Source organism: Ptychodera flava, chromosome 19 (genome assembly GCF_041260155.1).
Source record: "Ptychodera flava strain L36383 chromosome 19, AS_Pfla_20210202, whole genome shotgun sequence".
In the NCBI taxonomy this organism is placed as follows: Eukaryota; Metazoa; Hemichordata; class Enteropneusta; family Ptychoderidae; genus Ptychodera; species Ptychodera flava.
In genome coordinates this window covers 23,354,937-23,375,414 of record NC_091946.1, presented here as the reverse complement: position 1 = coordinate 23,375,414, position 20,478 = coordinate 23,354,937, and the positions used below count along the sequence as shown (strand labels likewise).

Below are 20,478 nucleotides of genomic sequence, written 5' to 3'. Positions count from 1 at the left end.
TCGGCCCACAGACTAATAGCTTCCTTCCAATGAAGCAAAATTATGTTCAGAAATTTTTCACATAGGTGGCATATTGTGGTGGATAGGAGGTACGGGGAGGGAAAGAAGGTCATTGAGGCTGTATCTCCTCTATCAATAGGAAATTTCCTGTTGGGAAAATGGGGGCAAAAATTGATAATTGTAACTTAATGTGGCCCGCGTCTAGTTGAAATATGAAAACACTGAGATTGTTTCAAATTCAAAATGTACAAGACTAACATTTCCAATGAAAACAACAACACTGTTATACGGTAGGAGTACAACATCATTGCTCTCATTTGTCTATGCCCACAATACTCAAGAACTGGTCTCGATGGATTTCTGTGAAAAAGTGGCACGTCCACCACCTTTTCTGTGTAATGTGTACATTAAAAGATTACCATACTGTATGTTACCTAAATCCTGAGAAAAGATGTCCACAAATTACATGCGAACAATTTCCCTAAAAAGTAGCGGTACCACTGACCTGTTTCTGCACAGCAGAATGAGATCTATGATGAAACACTGCCATGCTTTATCTTTGTTGAGAGCCTCCAACGTTGTCGGCTGTAGTGCCAGACTGAGAGCTAGAACCTCCAATGCTTCTTTACATAACGTGATATCCTCTGCTTCAAGGGGTTTGAATTCCTTGCTCTGTAAAAGAAAGCAAGCTTGTTAACAAGTATTGTACAAAATTTAGAGCCTACACAAAGAAAAACATAATTTCTGCTCAATGGACAAGATTTTTTCAAATTTTGGTAGGTAGGTAGGTAAGAAATTATTTTTCCTGTCCATTTCTTTTTCTTTGTTTTTTCGGAGTTCCCTTGCAAAAGGCCAATTGTACTAAATTTTTACTCACATTTGATTTTGAGTAGTAACATGTACTGGCCTATGTGATGTTACATGTAAATATGAGTGGAATTGTATGCGTGCAGATTTGGAAATAACAGAAAATTGTAAATTGGACCAATTTGCAAATTTAGGGTGATCTGCCCTGCTGAAAAGATTTTTTTTTCTATCTTCTTCCTGACCTTTTCCAATCAATAGATTGTGCTGCTGCTGTGGAATAAACAAACCCTTTCTCTATCAGAGCTTTGCTCAACCCTATTATACGCAATAGACTGGTTGAGTCCATTTATTAGAACATGGGGGGGAAGGGTCCAGCCTTCACAGCTTAACAGAAATTTTGCATTTAGGCATTACCAGTAACGAACAGTACAAACAGGTAACTGTTACAGAAACAAAACACAGAGGCTCAAAATTAACTGTACATGACAATGCAATTGCATTTCAAGCGACACCTGATTACTGTTTAAGCACTGGTATTTCCAGAATTACAATTTTCCTATTTTGATGTTTGAGAGGTCTTCACTGGGATCTAAAGTCCATGATTTGCTAGTAAAACAGAGAAATTTACTGTTGTTCAGCTTTTTCACCTTCAGCAGGTATAGTATCAGTAAACACAGCTATGCTAAATACAAATCACTGCTTTAATAGAGTGTTGCACTATTATACAGATAGATGTACTGGTATGCAGTTGGGAGTATGTAAAGCCATGTATCAGAGGCAACCAATACCACTTTTTATTGTGAATTTTTTGAAATATTTCACTTGATTAGACAAGGTGATACACTTTTGGGTGTTTAGGAATAGCAAGGGAGCTCAATAACATGCACACAATAATAAAATTGGACTGTGAATGAAAGAGCAGACAACATAACATTACTTGTTTCAAATTTTACACAACCTGCAGGCGTAGACTTTAAAACATAAATCATTCAATGACTGCCAGGTTAGAACAGTTTGTTCATGTCACATGTTGTTACATCTGTGCCTTGTATTGTAGTTTGCATAGAAGCACCTCACAGGCTGACAAATTAGAAGTTGGAGTAAAGTCAACTTATATGATTTCCATTATTGTATCAGAGCTAAATATCAATATCTTACATCAAAGTTGAAGAGCAAAATAAATTAGATGCACATGACAAACACTGAAATTCATCTTATTGCATAGTGAAAAAGTAGCATGCTTTTACGACAAAATGTGTACGGTTACGTGACAACAATTAGGACAACTAGTGAAGTGTAGCAGAAAGTAGAATACCTCGGAGGTATCACCACTTTGAGCTTCTTGGCCCTCAAGATTTGACAATACTCCATCAGACTGTGAAGGAAGCATAGTTTGAGGACTCAGAACGAGGGATGAGGGAGGAATGAGAGTTAAAATGACATGTGAATGGATTAGTTGTTATTCTGAGAATTGATTACTCCCACACTATGTGCGTGACAATATGCATGCCATAACATGTGATCTTATTGTAGTATATAATAGCACCATGAAAGTGAAAGACTTAGAACTCTTGCTGAAACTTTCTTCAAGCGAACTTTCAACCATTCTCTTTCAAAATCAAGAATGAAAATCGGGGGTCCCTTTGCAAATTTTGGTACTGGAGAAAAAATATTACCTGGTATTTACCGATATTTGAATTCAAAATCCCCCCGTTTTATTGATTGGGGAAAATAAATTCCAGATTTTCACAAAACTAAGCCAATGAAAACTTTATTTACTCCATAAGCTTCAAAATAAGTCCAAACAAGTAAAATGTTTCAGATCCGAATATGTTGCCATGGCACATTCTAACTTAAAATTAATTTGACTTACAACAGACATTTACGACATAACATACTAAGGTGATACCACTATCACAACTTCTTCATAGTTTCCTGAAATGATGAATGAATTCGTTGCTTGCAAGACTTCCGGTTGTAATTTGGCCTTGAACTTTTCTAAGACCTCACACATGGAAGTACATGTGCACAAGTTTCTCAAAATTTTTTAATATCATAAATTTACTTTGTTGGTTATGAAAACTCTCAATGCCTTCAGCACTTAGGATATTTATTGAGTATGAATGGCTCTGTCATGTACAGAATTGAAGGCCCAATTTAACTCTCTTCATGAGTGTATTTCCAGCTAATCAAGGTATTCATGGTGCGGTTGGCCTGTATTGTGAATCTGATGGTATTCAAGTGGAGCAATAGGTACAAAATTTTCAGCAATAATTTAAATCAATTCATGAAGAAGTTGGGACCAAGTCAAAGACAAGGCACTTTCTCATATCAGTTTCACTAACCATTCTTGATTGAATACTGCTACCAAACATTACAAGTACCAAACATGACAAATGAAATGAAATCATGATCCTAGATCCTATTAAAGCTCTGAAGGAAGCAGGTTTTCAAGAACAAATGGGTGATGGCTTTATACATAGATGCAACAAAATGGCTACCAAGCACCCTGCATTGGATCACATGTCAAAACAAGTTAACTTTGTACAGACATGTCACAGAGACAAATACTCAGAAGACACTTGGTAGAAATCAAAGCACATTTATCTATATGCTGACCCTTGACTTAGCTTAAATGGTAAAAAAAAGATGGCTACTGGACAGCTGTATTTGATAAAATCACAAACTGACATGCACATGTTGAGTGGATGCACAATTCTGTTGTTTGCTTCCAGAGAAATTGAAGCCTCAGATCAAATAAATCCTCATAACAAATGGTCTTAGGAGCCACATTGAATTGTAATGCAAAACAAATTACAGAGTAACATGCATGTATATATCACAGTGTGCAACCATCATGCTAAGTTTGAAAGAATATGATTTCTTTCTGAGATATGCTTGTTAACAGACAAATGTCAAACAGTGACACAGGAAAGCCAAAATCCTTAAAAGTTCTTAAGAATTTGCTGGCAGAAACTTTCAAAAATGTTGGAGCTACTCGACGAGAGCAAAACAAGTGGAAACATGCAAGTGTGAATGTTGAAATTCAATTACACTCATACTAGGGACTAATAAAGCAGGCTCAAAATAGACTGGATTGTGGAGATTGGAAAATTAAAGGAAGGTGCGAGATCACATTTTTAAATGAAGGAATGGTTGTGCCTTAAACAACGACAGCAAATGACAAAGTGAGTGAATGTTTGGCAGAAAAGCAGAGTACCTCAGGAGTATCACCACTTTGAGCTTCTTGGCCCTCAAGATTTGACAATACTCCATCAGACTGTGAAGGAAGCATAGTTTGATGACTCAGAATGAGGGATGGGGGAGAATGAAGGCACAGAATACATTGAAGGCTTGCTACACCAGCAGTGAATGTGAGAAACATCGCCCAGTAGGAATATCTTTGAAGAAGCATCGACAATAACGAACATATCACGACCACTGTGGGTTACCTTCATTTAATTTGATTTGCTTGACAAGGTAGATCTGATAGCCATGGATTGTGACTTACTCTATCGTACGCTTTGTGGATCTCATCGTTACTGGCATGGATCAGGTTGAAAGAGCCCCCTCCAGCGGCCCAGGCAATTTTCTGTACAGCTTTCACAACAGTAATGTCAGGTAGAGTCTGCCTTGCCTGTGATATCAAAACATAATCTTTTATCAGACACATTTCGATGTTGATACAACCTTGTAGCACAATATCAGTGATCTGTGAGCCATTAGAGTAAAAAGAGTGATGTCTTGCATTTTGGGCCACAGCGTTCGTATGTTTTCTGCTTGCATGTGTTGAACCAAAACAACAACTGTAAGAAACAGCATGTACAGCTTTCAACTTGAAAAGGGATTACACATCATTTTATATTGTCACTGACTATATACAGCTAAGAAATGACACATAGGGTCCAAAATGCATAGTGTTGTTCACAACACTGCCCTGACTCACCCTTGTTATGCCAAGATCTACTGATGACTGACACTGCTAACATCTACACCAAAAGCAGCATCACAATAAATAAATACGAAAGTCTCACCTCGTCAACAGTCTGCTGTCCCAGTCGTATGGCCACATTTCTCATCATACACTCTGCTGTCGGGTCAGGCACTGTCTGCAGGGCTTGCTGCAACATGATGGCGTGATTGTGCGTGCTGACGGACACAGGCGTCGCAGGGTGGTTGCTGTCACTCTGGCAGGCCTCGGCTACAGCTGCTACGATAGCATAGCCGGCCGTAGTGAACATTAACTTACCTATCTTCAAAACTGTATGATATGCGGCCCTGAAACACAAAGCCAAAACTAAAATCAAAACTTTGATCACACACAAAATACAGTTATGTTCTCTTCATTTCTTGTCACAGACAATTATACGAAGCATTAGCATATATTTCACTGTATGATTTGTCCGTATGATTTTCTGTCACACATAAAAATCGAGTCGATGAAATGAAGTTACAACACTCTGGGTAGACAAAATTAAATACAACGTATGCAGACAGATGCCAATCAGTTTTTTTGTGAGACACACAGATAAACAGTGAGTGGAATGAATGAATGCAGTCACTCAGACATTTGTAACTGACGGAACTGTAACTTCAGTCTCTGTTTAGATCTCAACGACTCGATAACTAATTTGACACCTCTATCCAACCACTCAAAAGACTTGATTCTTTTTATCTACTTTGTTATCGACACACGTTGTTTGTACTGCAGTAACATATACTGGCAACTGTCCAACTTTGATGATCTTCCCTGTATCATCTGACAGGTCTGTGTAGTTGTAACTTGTTATTCAATGGGCCATGGTTTGGCCATCTCATGGATGGACATCACTCTACATGTGATGACTGTTTGGACACACTGGATCATATGTATGTAGTGTTCTTACCTTCTTGTTTCTGTGTCTGTGTTTGGCAGGAAGTTGTTTTTAGTCAGCATGTTCAGAACACACATGACACCACCACTCTTGACAAAATTGTACTGTAAATAGCAAAATATCCATAGTTATCATTTTGTATAGATCTGCTGAGCAGAGGGGTTGAACAAGAAGTTTAGATAGAATTTTCTCCTGTATTTTCATATATTACCCTTGAGTTACTCTGTCTAAAACATACACGAAGCATACATGAAGCATAGGGTAAAATGCACCTCAAGGTACAGATATTTAGACTCAAATTTTAACAATACTTGTTTGGTCTGCTGCTTGTTAGGGCGCTTATTTTAAAGCTCACGGAGTAAAGACATTACTTGCTATTTTTCTGACTATCTCAAATTAAATTATTCCCATAAAGTGAATGCATGGTTAGCGGCCATCATGTTTTTCAAGTGTCATTAAAAAATTTATTCTTGATTTCAAAAGGATATGGTGTACAATTTCCTTGTGGAAAGCTTGAGCGAAAGTTTACATCTTTCAATTTCAGGCTCTTACAACTGTAATAGAAGTTAACATGGAAATGCCTTGAACCAGATGGATGAACACTAAAACCACTAATCTTCAAATGTTTCCTGGTTGAGCTTTCTAGATCTTAAACGAATAAATGAAAATTTCACAAGCAAAATTTTTCTGTAAATTTTGAGCAATGAATATGAATCATATAAATATTTACAAGCTACACAGCTCCCTGCTAAAAGCTTACCTGAAATTCAAATGCGTCTTCTCCAATGGGTTGGCTTGCAGGCATGAGAAGGGAGTACACAACCTGTAGAAACAAGTACGGTAATAGGCATACAGTTACATCAGACTTGATTAGAATCTTGTTTCTTAACGGGAAAATGTCAAGAATAAGCTACCAGTCACTTCTGTTTAACTCTTTCAAAAAAGCACTTATCATACTAACAACAGACTGCAGTGCTTACTGTGTGATTTCTACATTTGGGGCTTGATTTCTCACTGAAATTCAGATCCTTTGACTTACCTCTAAATGATACAGTACTTGAGATGGGGATGAACAGAAGAAGAGTGATTCAAGGGATGGAGACAGGCTCTGATCACCAAGCTTAGCATGGTCTAGACACAACGCTTTGATTTTTTCAACACACTGAGAATCTGAAATAAGACAATAAATATTGAATATTTTTATAGCATGCACATTATTACAATTCAAGTCAAGTATTACTACAACACACGGAAGTAGAATGCACGTTGGGATAGGGATGTACAGGGATGGCAGCTATATTGAATTTCTCGTAAATAAAATGTAATTTATGTTTGCAGTACCAAGTTTTGCAAAGTGGTCCTTCATTTTTATCCCCAATTTTAAGAGGAAGCGGTTAAAGTTTCTGTACCAAAAATTTGAGCATAAGTTAAAGTCTTTCACAGTTTCGAGGTGTGTTCTACCTGAACAGAAATTTCTAAAGAGGAACTAAATTTATCCCTATGTCTTAACAGTGTTACTCATGCAAGAAGAATGGAAAGCATTACAGCTATTTGCTTAAGCCCTGTTACCCTATTTCAACCACTCTACTGAAAACAACAGGAACACACCAAAGTCTGATGGTGAAAGGCGCAACCTGATACCCCTAATTCCCTGTGAACATTTCCACACTCGACACTGATAACAAAGGGTTTGGGACAAACCATGGTGGTTGAAGGGGGTTCAGAAAAGATTACTCAAGCATAATCATGTACATACCTGCTGGCATAAGTTTGAGGAGGCTCCTGGCTCCGTCACGCAGCGCAGGGATTTCTAACTGGGTTCCAAGGTCTGCTACTTGCCACAGAAACTGAGCATATCGTGGCTGAGTGGTTGCCATCAACTGAAATATCACCACAGAGAAATGCTTGTTTCTCAGAGCCTGACTACAACGATTATGATTTTTTAAAATATTTTTGATTTTAATGTCAACTACAGTTTCTTGTTCTACTCCCCAAAGCATGTTGAGATATACCATATTCGGCTTGTCAACAGCTTATATATGTGTATAAATCTGTACTGTTATTGTTGATAAGTGAATTCTAGTCCGGACTAGAATTCAAATGTAAACAATAACAGTGCAGCCAACATGTTAAACCAAGGGTAGAACAAGAACTTGCAACTGACGCACAAAACAAAAAAATGATAAAATCATCAAAAGTTACAGCTACTGGCTCTTGTATAAAATGTGTCATTGCTGATATCACTTTCTTGTCTGCACAACAATGCATACATGTACAAGAGATTTGTTAAAATAAAACTGCAGGCTCATGATTTTGAAGATTGTTTTCCTTGTTCACTGGTACATTTTATCAAAACATACACAGCCTTTATACAAAAGCAATGGATATGAGAGAACCTGAAGGCATATACAAATATCCGAAGATAAAGGTACTTAACAGTCAGTAATTAAATGTTGTAAGTGTAAGTAAGTGTAAGTAAGTGTTTCGGAGTGGAGCATGTTGGATTTCCATTACAACTTGGGTTGGATAGTGTCTCAAGAAGCTCCTGGGCATTCAGTGGAGTGACAGTAAACCTTCTGTGTTAAGTTTCCTGTTTTTCTGTACAGAGATGTAAATCGAAGGAAACACAAGTGACTACAGTAACGGCATCATCTGGGAAGATGGATAGAGATGTGAACTCACCACACCAGGGAGGCAGGACTCTGCTTCAATGTTAGGGCCATCGTAGGGGTTGTGTGGTGAGCCGGCAGATGAGTCGGACGAACTGTCCGGTGAAGAGGGCATATTGGCGCCAATCTGACATAGTTTAGCCGTGATGAGCTGGCGGACACAACGAAGTATAAAGATTCCACATAAAATGTAATTTGTTATCAAGAAGAAACTTCCCTCTTCATGAAATCCTTTGACACATTCAATGAATGTTTTCCCAACACTTGCACACTCTCCTGAGGCAAGTTACAGTAAAACAGGTGATTTTTCACTGCTACTTATTGCTGTTGCACAGATTGCTGATGATTGTGGTTTGAAAACATACCACTGGTCTAGTATTCTTTGATGTTACATAATTTTTACGAATCATTATTCCTTATTACTTTATTTCAGGAAAAGCACATCTGTATACCAAATTATACCAATAATATGCTAAAGTGACTCAAATTTAATCTCCCTTCACAACCTGCTATAGGGAGGGCCACTCCTTGATACTCACCGTTTTATCCCGAAGAGGAACTTGTCCAACTAGTCTTTTGTCCTCAGCTTGATCCAAGATCTCACCATTCACATACAAATCCAGCTTAGTTGTGGCTGGGTTACACTTTAGCCTGTAATATAAACCAATGCTATGGGCGGTATAACCCTGACTTACCATAATGCTGGCTGACACATGAATACAGTGAAAATGACTTTCAGCTGGTCACGATACAGCAAAGAGGACTTTCCCAAATTTAATAGTTCAAGGGACTGAAATCTTTGATGAAAACTCCCCACTACAGTAACAGAAACCCATCTGTATGTTATTTTAGAACGGTGTCTACAGGAGTGTAAATATACACATGTGTCTGTATTTGGTACAGCACGCATGCGCATGCATATTTGTCTACATATTTGTCTCTATCTATTTGTATGAACCTACACGTGTCAGGGCCTTACCTTTGTAAGATATGTCTCCTAACAGCTGCTAATGATTCATTGGTGTGCGACCACACACTCAGATCATCTACTTGTCTGCCCTGGTTGGGAAATCTCACCAGCAAACTCACATGCTTGCCGCGGAATGCCCTGTACAAAAAGACATAGTGTATAACATAAGGAGTTCCTTCATAGTGTTTCAAAGCAGACATAACAAAAACACCGTCAAAAATTAGCAGAACACACATGGCTACAGTGATAATGAAAGCACAACTGAGTCTTGAGTGACAGTACTGGAAACAATGTGAATCTCAGGTTTGGGTAACATGAATATTTTTACAACGAGGAATACCCAAATATTACATAAACATGAATAACATTACAAAGAGCTTGATCTGACCGATATAACTATGTAACATTGCCACCATTAATAGTGACACTGATAACCAGTCATTATCATCAGATTTTCATACTTAATTACTCATATCACTTTCCACAAATGAATGCGATGATGTTGTGATGATTCTCAAATAAGTTACATTAGCTTTGATATAAAACAACCCTTGATTTACCTTGCCATTGGTAGAATGGTTCTTTCTTCATTGTAGTCCCCATCACACTCACTGATGTACTCCCTCAGGACGGTCAGTACCCGTGTCATACGCACTGTCTCTTGTCGCACTCTGTTCTGCGAGTCCTTGTCCTTCTCCAGTACGGTGATGGTGTCGTAGGCAGCTTTCAAACGGTCCATGCACGACTGGATGAAGTCTTCATGGATTTCAACCTGTGGTGAAGACAAACACCATGAAACTTATAAGCATATTCTTATCATCATGAAGTATCACTGAAATGTCTACTCCACATTATTGTCAGACATTACACAGCAATTAATTTTTTGAATAAGAAATCAAATACATACACATATACATAACATAAACATACAGACACACAGACACGCACGCGTGCGCACGCATGCACGCACACACACACACACACACACACACACACACACACACACACACACACACACACACACACTGTATCTATCAGGTCACACATTCTGTACAGCAACTTTAAATTACAGTAATTTTTCTCTGTCAACTTCCCTTAACCCCTTGACCACTTTGACTGCTACGAATTTCCGGAATAACAAATTCCTATGCACCCTGAATGCCGGAATATTCCTGTGATATCCCAGAGGTGTTCACAGTACGAGTGGTAGAGCAATTTTGCAAAATTGTGGTGGTCAAGAGGTCAATTACTAAGTTTACTGTAATTCTGCAAATGCAACTGTGTGAATCATGAATACTGGCATGTAGAAATCTACCATTCCTACCTGGTTGGCCTGTAACCGTGGTCCCAAGTTAGTGTAAGTTTCTTTTAATAATTCAATAGCCCTAGATGCAATGTCTTCTGAAGCATACAATATAACTCTCCATAAATAATCTAATCCTATGAGTTCTAGGTCATCCATCATGTAGGATCTTCTCTTTGGTATAAGTTTGCCTTCCTTAGAATTGACTGCTTTAAAAAACCTATCAAAACATCTGAAAGGCAAGACAAAGAGATAGTTGCACTTAGTCATTTCAGACAGGTCGATTGTTGCACACAGCATTTGACAAACTTTTTTCACATAATCAAATCTGTGATCATTGGCAATTTGGTACCCTCAGACCATAATTTCAGTTCATTTCTAATATTGCTGTAGCATGGTATTTTTTCTGGATGTTTTTTGTGCAATAACTGAACATGCATACCAGCACAGCAAGGAAAAAAAGTATCTCAGTTCATGTTAGTTATTATTAAATATGTCATCTACTCTACACTGCTGTAATTGAAAATATCAAAATTTTTCTGAACTAAATCAAAACAGGGTACTAGCCAATTGCGTTTTTTTCACCTCCTTTTACGAGACTATCTCTGCCAGGATAGGCGTGTTGGATTGCACTTACTTGATACCATTTTCTGTGAGAAGGGAAGGGTCTAGTTGAAGAATATTATTTTCAAAGAAATCTCTATTGATATCTGGATCTAAGTCTGGTTCATCACCCATCAACTGCAAAGACAGAAAAAGGATACATCAATTCAACACAATTTTCCTTGGTATGCTTTAAGATTTGATTCACTGATGAAGTCATATGATGAAAAATGACGGAGTTTTTTCAGAAAGTAGAAGTATCTCTAATGAGTTTACCTGTGAAATAGTAAAGAATTGACTTTGATTAAAAATCAGTATCTCTCTCTCTCTCTCTCTCTCCCCCCCTTCCCCCCGTACTTACCTTTGAAAACCATTTGAAACAAGCTTCTCTATCGTTGACATACACTGAATTCTCTGCTATGCACATCCATATCTGCAGGGTAAAATGGAAAAAAATTATGTGAGCACTTCCCATTTCCATAGATGTTCATTCATGTGAAATGAAGTCAAAATTCTTCATAAAGACGCGGGAAGAAAGATTGCATGATACGTGGGGAAAACCACTTTCAAATATTTTAAAATTCGTACGTGTAGCTTTACATGCCGAAAAGTAGATGTGCATACACAGTGTAACACATTTACCTGTTTGGCCTGGGGTGCACACAACCAAAGCTGGCCATCCTTCAGTAAAAACCTGAGAAAGCTGAGTCTCTCTTGAACTTGTTGTACATGGCTGTACCGAATACCTGGTAGTACATCTGTGGGGTCATAGTCAGGGTGTTCTGAAAATACACAGGGATAAATACATTGAAAATCTGGCAATAATCGGGTGATAGTCAGGGTGATTTGAAAATATACAGGGATAAATAGATAGAAAATCTGCAAAGGATGGGGTCATAGTCAGGATGTTCTGAAAATATACGATGATAAATAGATTGAAATGATGGTCTCTGCCTGTCTTTGACCAAATACTCAGTTAACTTAGCCTTTCGAACACCAATGTTGGTGAAATCCCTTTGTCTTTTACGTCAAAGATGGACATTTCCACCGGGAAATTGGAGGAGTTTTATGTCACCAGAAACAGGAATGCTAAGACACGCGTGTAAAAATCACACCATTTGTACAACATCAATCAGAGATGGGTTGGACAGCAGTGCCCCTTGGAACCTTACATGTGCGTATCGTACTTGTGGTATGGGATAGCTGATGTCAGTATTCACTACAATGTCAGAAACTCATACAATCCAACATTTCAAACATTTTTTTGTTGATATTTCAGATCAAGCAGGATCTCTACAGATGTTGCTACTTACCTTTGGCAATTTGTCTAGCTGTAGCCATATAATTGGACAGATTCTCTGCAACAAGGGTGACCAGGGAATGGCTCTGTTGTAACATATTGATGACGTCATGTCTGTAATGGGCATGGGGACTGCGCTGTGTGTGGCTGTAATTCTGGGGTGCCTGTGAACACAGAAGAACATTTACATGATAATCATATTGCACAACACAACACTACAGACTTTGTTTCAATCTTGCTTGTACCCTGTAAATCAGCAATGCGTGGAATGGGAAAGCATATTGCACATCCTCTGACGGATTTTTTGTACATTTTCAAAGACACGCACTTCTATCATCTGCTTTGAAAGAAACACAATGTAATGCATGTTACTTAAATCACTGAAAATGTGTTATCAGTGACTTCATTCACTCAAGTAAGCCACTGGGAAGTAACATTGCTGCTTTTTGCTCTTTTAAATACCCCAAAAAGTACACACCGAAAAATTCTGGTAGAGTATAAATAAATAATTCAGTTTTTCAAACATTCTGTTAAGAGAATGCCCATTTCTTTAAATGTTGGACAAGTTTGTTGTTTTTTGTTGCCGTGGACATTAGATTTTTTTCAAAAGGATTATAAAACCAAAGATATTAGAAGTTTGGCTGTTCAGTTTACGATAATAAATATACCTACATGTACCTATTAAGTTGTAGTGCTACAAAAGTTACAAGTTATTTTTCCTTTGAATATCCTAATCGCCTCAGTAAAATTGTTTTTTTTTTACCCTACAATAAAACAGGCTCTGCAAAATGTCCTCCTCTTAAAAGTATCTTTATATCTAACTTTACTTCATGTAAAGTGTGAACATCATGAGTCATCGAGAAAAGTTACCTCAGGAAATAATTGGCAGATTTCCCGGATTTGTTTCAATGCCGGTATGACCCACTTGTCATTCCGCAACTCTTCCACAAACCGGTCAATCCAGTGAGTCTTCTGAGCATCCCGATCCTGGAGTACGAGATCACAAGTAAGTGTCATATCAACAACATTGTGAAGGAATAAATTTTTGAAAGTTTCATCGAATGCATATGGTATTCAGAATAGGGTCCACACAATGAAGATTATTTTTACAACGAGTGCCTGCATTTGTGGATGAGACAAATTACACGAATGAATTGGCTGACCAAATTCAAAGCAAAGCTGGCGACAAGATGCCATGTACCATCACAGCAATGTCAAGGGCATTTATATGTAACTCTTTCAGCCGAGTTCAGAAGTGATTCTCTGCAGGTCACCAATAGGTCAAGGTTCAAAGGGTAAATGAACATTGAATAGTGGACATTTAGCCTTACATCTGATCTGATTTGAACCATTGAACTGTATGATTAGAGCAAATAAGTAGCATAATGCATGTGTCACATTAATTTGGAAATTACAGCTTCTGTTCTGTCAGAAAAATACCAACACCAGTATCAGTAGGGAAATTGACAGGAACAATTCAACTGAAGAGTCAAATTATAACTTGCATTGACAGTGGGACTTCTAAAATAACATCCTCTTCACAAGGACATAGTCTGTGCAAATGCAATGGCTTATTATAACCTCTACCTTCCCAAAGTGTTTACATAAACCATTGATATTTTTATATATCCTCAACTTTGTAACCTCTCACCTGGTGCAAACCATGGGCACAGTAAGTGAGGCTACCAACAATTCTCCATGATCTGTACACACGGAGATCACTCACTGAACTGAAGCAAATTTCTTCTGTACATAGAACAACTCGGTCCATATTTCAAAATTCTGGCAACATAGTTCTGATAATCATAATTTTCTGATTTCCCATTGTGAATAATGAGAAGATCAACCACTTTTCCGCAGAGGAGATAGCAATTTTGTAATTTTGTCGACATAAATTTTTGACAGCCATACACAATATTTTCAAGGAAATTAAGGGAATAAGTTGCATCTGTGTTGGGAAAAGAAAGGGTATTGATTTTTTTTAATGTTTGTAACAAAGGAAATTTGCATGTCCGACAGGTGGTATGACGAGACCATCTTAGTTGCTGATAACTTTATCTTGACAAGTGTGCAATTTTTAGCACCTCCAAACATCGACTTCTCATTCAATTTACTCTTGAATTTTAAACATAATCAATAATTTTGGAACATAGTTTTAACAAATAATCCTGAACTTAAATTGTATGTTAAAAATTGTTAAGAAACTGATAAAATTGAAAGAGTCTTTAGCAAAAAATATCTGAGTGAACAAATCAAGGGGAATTGTGGGTAGCCTCACTAACTGTGATGTATGTATACGGCCTTAACTGAAATGACTTACCTGGGAGCAGCTGTAGTCCAGAATTTTGATGTGAGCACTCAGTGCCTGGTCCATAATGTCTGTAGGGACATCATCACTATGGGCTAAATTCCACAACAGACCCAGGACTTTGTGAGCCATCACGCCATCTTTGTCATCCTCTGCAAGACGCCTGATCAGCTCCAGTAGTTTCTCTCTCTGCTTCTTGCTTGCGTGCTGCCAGCTTTCCTGTTAAGAAGCACAGACATTGAAAGCAAGTCAGCACTGCACAGGAGAACCATAGTAAATTTTACCCCGGGATGTGGACAAACAGCTAAGGTCAACAAGGGTCAAAGGTTATCACAAACACTTAGAGGAATATATTAAAATTGTACATGCTGAACCCCTATGAAAGCCACACTTGTTTATCACAACTATATTGAACTCTGCTAAGGCACATGAACAGCACTGACTGCACAAAATCACTCTTTGACGTATTAGATTTGTCATGAAATTTCAAGACTGTCTGTCACTGAACAATCCTGTAGGAGCTATTCAAATCACACCCTTTTTTGTGGGGCAACGAATGAACGTGTGGAAACAGTCACTCTAAGACGCCGTATTGCAAAATGCATAATATATCACCCTAATTCAAGTCTGACTGCTGGCTGACTTTTGTCATATCAAAACTACAATATGACATCATACAAAACTATGACATCATGTGAAATCAAAACTATGACATCACATGCAATCAAAACTATGACATCATCCAGGTGACATGCAGGAATTCAATGGCTGTATGTGAATCCATGCACACTCAGCAACAGATTCCTCTACATTCTGGTCACATAGAGACTACATGCAAAACAACATGAGAGTAGATACCTGGAAACATTCAAAGAGATGGTCCAGCTGATCTGGTGAGAAATCCCAAGCCAGCTTTGCCAGTAGATCATGGACATTCTTCACGATAGCTTCATGTTTTCCAGCCTACAAAATAATGTTTGACATGCAAAGTTATCACCTAAATTTCACCCATGTCACGATTGTGAATATATTCAAAGCATTGAAGTAAAACTTGTAAAATGTGGGTCTACACCTTTCGCAGATGAAAATTTTTACAACATTTAAGAGGTAAGTTTGCCAAATTCACCCTTTGAGTGCTGTAATTTTTCCCCTACCAAATTTTAGTGCAACATTTTACCACTTTCTATGAATTTACCGTAATTTTTTTGATAATTTTGGACCAAATGGACATCACACTTCATAAGCTATAGCTTTCTATCAAAATTTTGGTAAAAATCTGAAAAAAATTGACTGGGATTTATTCTATAAAGGCAACAAAAATTGACTTTGGTGCTCAAAAGGTTAATATTCACAGCAATTTTGTTTCGGTATTGCTAACCAACCACAAGTGAATCATTTTCAATGTCCATACTTTTCTATTTGGTTAGAAGAAAAGCTGGTTCTATTTCTCACCTGTGCTGCCCATATGTTATCCAAATCTTCCATCGTCAGTGCCTTTTCTTTGATCACAAACCTCAGAATTTTCTCTAGTTTCTCTACATACTGTAACACAAGGACACCAAATATTGAAAAGTCTATTTCACAAAGAGTGATTTATCAATACAATTGTTAAAAGGCAAGAAAATTAAGGCAGCATGTGCCTCTAAAATGAAAGAACTTTTGCTCAACTTTCCTCTGGCAAACTTTCAACCATTCTCTTTCAAAACAAGAATAAAATTGGTGGTCACTGAGCAAATTTTGGTACTAAAGAAACAAATGACCCAACATTTACCAACATTTGAAATTCAAAATGGCTGCCATCCCTGTGTTATCTCTTTGGGGGATAGAGATAACATTCCTGATTTTCACAAACTGAGCTGGTGAAAACTCTGTTTACACCATAAGCTTCAAAATGAACCTTCATTAGTGCTAGGAAAAAGAGAATATTGTAAAATTTTGAGAATCCGAATATCTATCCCCTATGCATATTCTACCTTAACCCTTTCACCACCATGGTTTGTCCAAAATCCATTGTTTTCTATGGTTAAGTTGTGGATCTGTATACAGGGAACTGGGGGTGAAAGGGTTAACAACGGTTCCCTGGCTGTCAACTCTTAACTTCTTCATATATTATACACAAATTACTGAAAATTGAATATAGTAAGTATGAGCAATGGAACCAAAATTTAGGATAAGCAAAAACAAATCTACAGCTTTATACACAATGATGCTTACCTGAGGCTGGTGGAGGCTGTCCCGTAGCACAATTGACAACACATTGTTTTGCTGGATCCATTCCTGTGTGGAAGAATTTTACATGAGTGATAACAAATTAAGTACATACACCTGTAAAGATCCCTAGACAATTTTAATATCACTGCTTAAACAAGATCCTAAACTAAACAGACACTTTTTGGATTAGTTACCCGCCTGAAAAGGACTGTGAATAACATTAATTTCAGAATGACGCAAATGCAGAATATAATTTATGAAAAGTTAATGATTTCCTCTACTCTACGGGCTGTTTAAAATTCTCCACAGAAACAATGTCATAATCATTCACTGTTATCAGTCTCATCACAGTGATCTATCCATGAATTACTCTTACCACAGACTGACACAGATAAAGGGAGTATGCTACGGCACTGCTTAATCCCTTGACATTTGGTAAATTGATAATTATAACGTGCATCACCGAGCGAGTACTGAACCAAGGCTACAGCTAATGCTACCCTTAGGATTGTTCACAGATCTGATATTACGATAATTTTATACATAATAGGCAATTTCCAACTAGTTTCCTGTCTATTACACCAGTAATCTTCTTCTCCTGTATTATAACCATACTACTGAACTCAATGGCAGGTCTTATACATTACCCAGTCAGCCCTACAATGTTTATTTGCAGCAGACATTTTAACTTGATATATTTTTTTAAGCAAGTAGAACTCTTTAAACATCTTTTCTATATCTAAGACATCTCTAAAACATGATAGTTAAAGTTAAACAACTACCAAAGTCAGGATAGTAATGGGCCCTGACTATTCAACCTGTATGGAACTTGTGGACGGTGGCTCAATCTGTTATTTAGTGAAGGGTAAACATCTTGAAAGAAGATTATCACGGATTAACCCTTTCAACGCTATGGTTTGGCCCAAAACCGTTGTTATCACTGGTTAGTACAGACCGGTCCACAGGGAATTAGGGTCGACAGGTTGGTGGACTCTACTTACAGCCATTCTTTCAGCAGTCAGCCAGTCCTCCTCTTCAACTCCACTGTGTCGGTGAGTGTAGTAGGACACGCTGGCTATTACCTTGTTGACTTCATTCAGTGCGTTCATTTTGCCATTAAAAGATGAGATTTGTAAAAGCCTGGGGAAATAAAGAAGTATGACTTAAATAAACATATCAATCATTCACTATAACATTTACATCCTCATTTGCCTATGCACTGAAACTAATCATACAACTGCAGCATAAAAACTCCATATTACATTCTCATGGCAATATGCTTGATGCTCGTAATGAGAGGATAGTCAATTGACCTCTTCCAGTCCATGATTACGTTAAATCTGAATTTTGAACAGAGTACGCATTCACCTTCAGAATCAATTTTGACATAGAGGCATGTTTGCTGATTTACAAATAGGAAAGTGTTTGGACCCATTGCTATTTCACATTTTCTCTCGGATTAAATTTAGCAAATTTATCTACTGGCAAATATGGCGAAATTAAACCCACGATACTCATGAATACTTTCGTGGTAACATAACACATGCTTTATATGAAATAAAATTTGCCTGAATTTGATAAAAATTTTGATTCAGAGCGTAAAGAAAGCAACTAAATATTTCTTCCCTTAGTTACAGACATCGGTAAGAAGACATCACATCAAGGACAGATGTCCCCCAAAACAACATCTCTCGACAGCTAGTAGTCATGTTATCAACATAACGTTTGCATATTTTAAAAATACCTGGCTTACCTTAAAATCATCTTTAACCTAAACATTTCTAAATTCTTGACTTTTTCCTCTTGTTCTGGTATCCTTGATGCTAAATATTTCAGTGCCTGATGGAGAGCAGACAAGCAAAGATCATTATCTGATGACATTCTGCTGTGCGTCCATAAACTGCTGATATAATCACACTGAGTCTGAAAAGTGTAACATCTTTGGTATTTGTGGACAGTCCGCTAATGGCCAGTTTGTGATCTATAAAAACACTGATCTTATTTTGGTATTAGACAATATGTACAGACTAAATTATTCTCTAGTTGGAACAGTTTGGATCAGTAAAACTCTCATGGGATGATATAATTGCTTCAAGGAATAACACACACTGTTTTGAGAATGCTATAAGACTTGTAATACTAATAACACTTGATAACGTATCTCTCTTTATTCCTTCAAAGACAAGCTTTGTTTAGAAGTAACATTATTTTTGATATGTGTTTGTTATGGCTATTCTGCTGTGGCCTCAACATGAAGTCAGATTTCTTGAAAGCCAAAACAGGTATAAAATTATGAAAACATTTCCGATCACCTGGTAAATGCCACTACTAACCTTGATAATGGCTGACAGAGCATCATTCTTTGCTTCATTCTTAGCTTCCTTTTTCAGTTCATCGTCTGTCAAATTATCAAGAAACCCTGGTACCTTTTCCTGTGTAAAATAATATCAAGAGATGGCACAAGCCTGTTACTACATAACAATATTAATGTGCGACACACACACATAACTAACTAGATTCTACCCATTGCATGCAAAATTTTGATAAATGACACTCAAGTTTTTGTTTACACTTCACAATGAAAGTCACTTTTTTCAAAGTTGAACATTTCTGGAGCACTGCAGTCACAATTGTAGAATACTGCAAATAATGAATGAATGCTACAACCAAAGTTTTCCAGTCAGCTTTTAAAAATTTTTCATCACAGCTTGAAGCCGCCTTCGGACTGCTTCGAACGAAGCACTAACAGTGTGTACAAATCACAATCACACACAGACATTGTCCTGTTGTAAATGTGAAAGAAAGATCATTTCCAGTTTTGCTCACAGTGAAAGAATGAGTACAGCTACTTACAATGATGGGCATAAAGTGTTTCTGTACAGTGTGTGCAGTCAGTAGTTCATAGCACTGTCCCCATGGTCTGAAAGACAAAAGAAATTGCAAGAGACATCAAGTAATTCACTTGGACAAGCTGAAAACTAAATATCAATCAGGCTATAATTTACACCCTTACTTGGAATTCATACTTAGAACACACGCAATACTTATTTCCACAAACATTACCAGAGCATCTCAAGATATCATTACAGGTAAGGTAGAATGCGCCTTGTGGACAGATACACTTTTCACCGGCTCAGTTTTGTGAATATCGGGAATTTTATTTTCCTCCGCTTTTTACCAGCTCAGTTTTGTGAATATCGGGAATTTTATTTTCCTCCCACAGTGATAACACAAGGATGGCGGCCATTTTGAATTTCAAAAATTGGTAAAGTAAATATTGTGTAATTTGTTTCTCTAGTACCAAAATATGCAGGGTGACCCCTAATTTACATTCTTGATTTTAAAAGAGAATGGTTGAAAGGCTTGAGAAAAGTTTGAGCAATAGTTCAAATCTTTCATTTTTGAGGAGCAAACTACCCTAATTACCACATTT

At 37.5% G+C, this 20,478-nt stretch overlaps 1 protein-coding gene across 2 annotated transcripts in view; it reads right to left on the bottom strand.

Annotated features, from left to right (window-relative positions):
* LOC139118965 (ubiquitin carboxyl-terminal hydrolase 9X-like) overlaps positions 1-20,478 on the bottom strand; it is a 71,963-nt gene that overhangs the window by 33,281 nt on the left and 18,204 nt on the right. Inside the window, exons 9-35 of one of the 2 annotated variants that reach the window (XM_070682561.1) lie at positions 19,899-19,965; positions 19,379-19,477; positions 18,799-18,884; positions 18,047-18,185; positions 17,049-17,111; positions 16,287-16,376; positions 15,693-15,797; positions 14,847-15,053; positions 13,397-13,513; positions 12,540-12,690; positions 11,869-12,008; positions 11,588-11,659; positions 11,261-11,364; positions 10,645-10,855; positions 9,881-10,092; positions 9,330-9,458; positions 8,890-9,001; positions 8,364-8,501; positions 7,438-7,561; positions 6,721-6,851; positions 6,442-6,504; positions 5,694-5,785; positions 4,842-5,085; positions 4,319-4,444; positions 4,028-4,087; positions 2,123-2,182; positions 506-672 (exon numbers count right to left, since the gene is read on the bottom strand). In XM_070682561.1, the coding sequence (XP_070538662.1) occupies positions 506-672; positions 2,123-2,182; positions 4,028-4,087; positions 4,319-4,444; positions 4,842-5,085; positions 5,694-5,785; positions 6,442-6,504; positions 6,721-6,851; positions 7,438-7,561; positions 8,364-8,501; positions 8,890-9,001; positions 9,330-9,458; positions 9,881-10,092; positions 10,645-10,855; positions 11,261-11,364; positions 11,588-11,659; positions 11,869-12,008; positions 12,540-12,690; positions 13,397-13,513; positions 14,847-15,053; positions 15,693-15,797; positions 16,287-16,376; positions 17,049-17,111; positions 18,047-18,185; positions 18,799-18,884; positions 19,379-19,477; positions 19,899-19,965 (3,309 nt within the window). The remainder of the gene's footprint in view (positions 1-505; positions 673-2,122; positions 2,183-4,027; positions 4,088-4,318; positions 4,445-4,841; positions 5,086-5,693; positions 5,786-6,441; positions 6,505-6,720; positions 6,852-7,437; positions 7,562-8,363; positions 8,502-8,889; positions 9,002-9,329; positions 9,459-9,880; positions 10,093-10,644; positions 10,856-11,260; positions 11,365-11,587; positions 11,660-11,868; positions 12,009-12,539; positions 12,691-13,396; positions 13,514-14,846; positions 15,054-15,692; positions 15,798-16,286; positions 16,377-17,048; positions 17,112-18,046; positions 18,186-18,798; positions 18,885-19,378; positions 19,478-19,898; positions 19,966-20,478) is intronic. The other variant, XM_070682562.1, reaches the window with a different exon arrangement.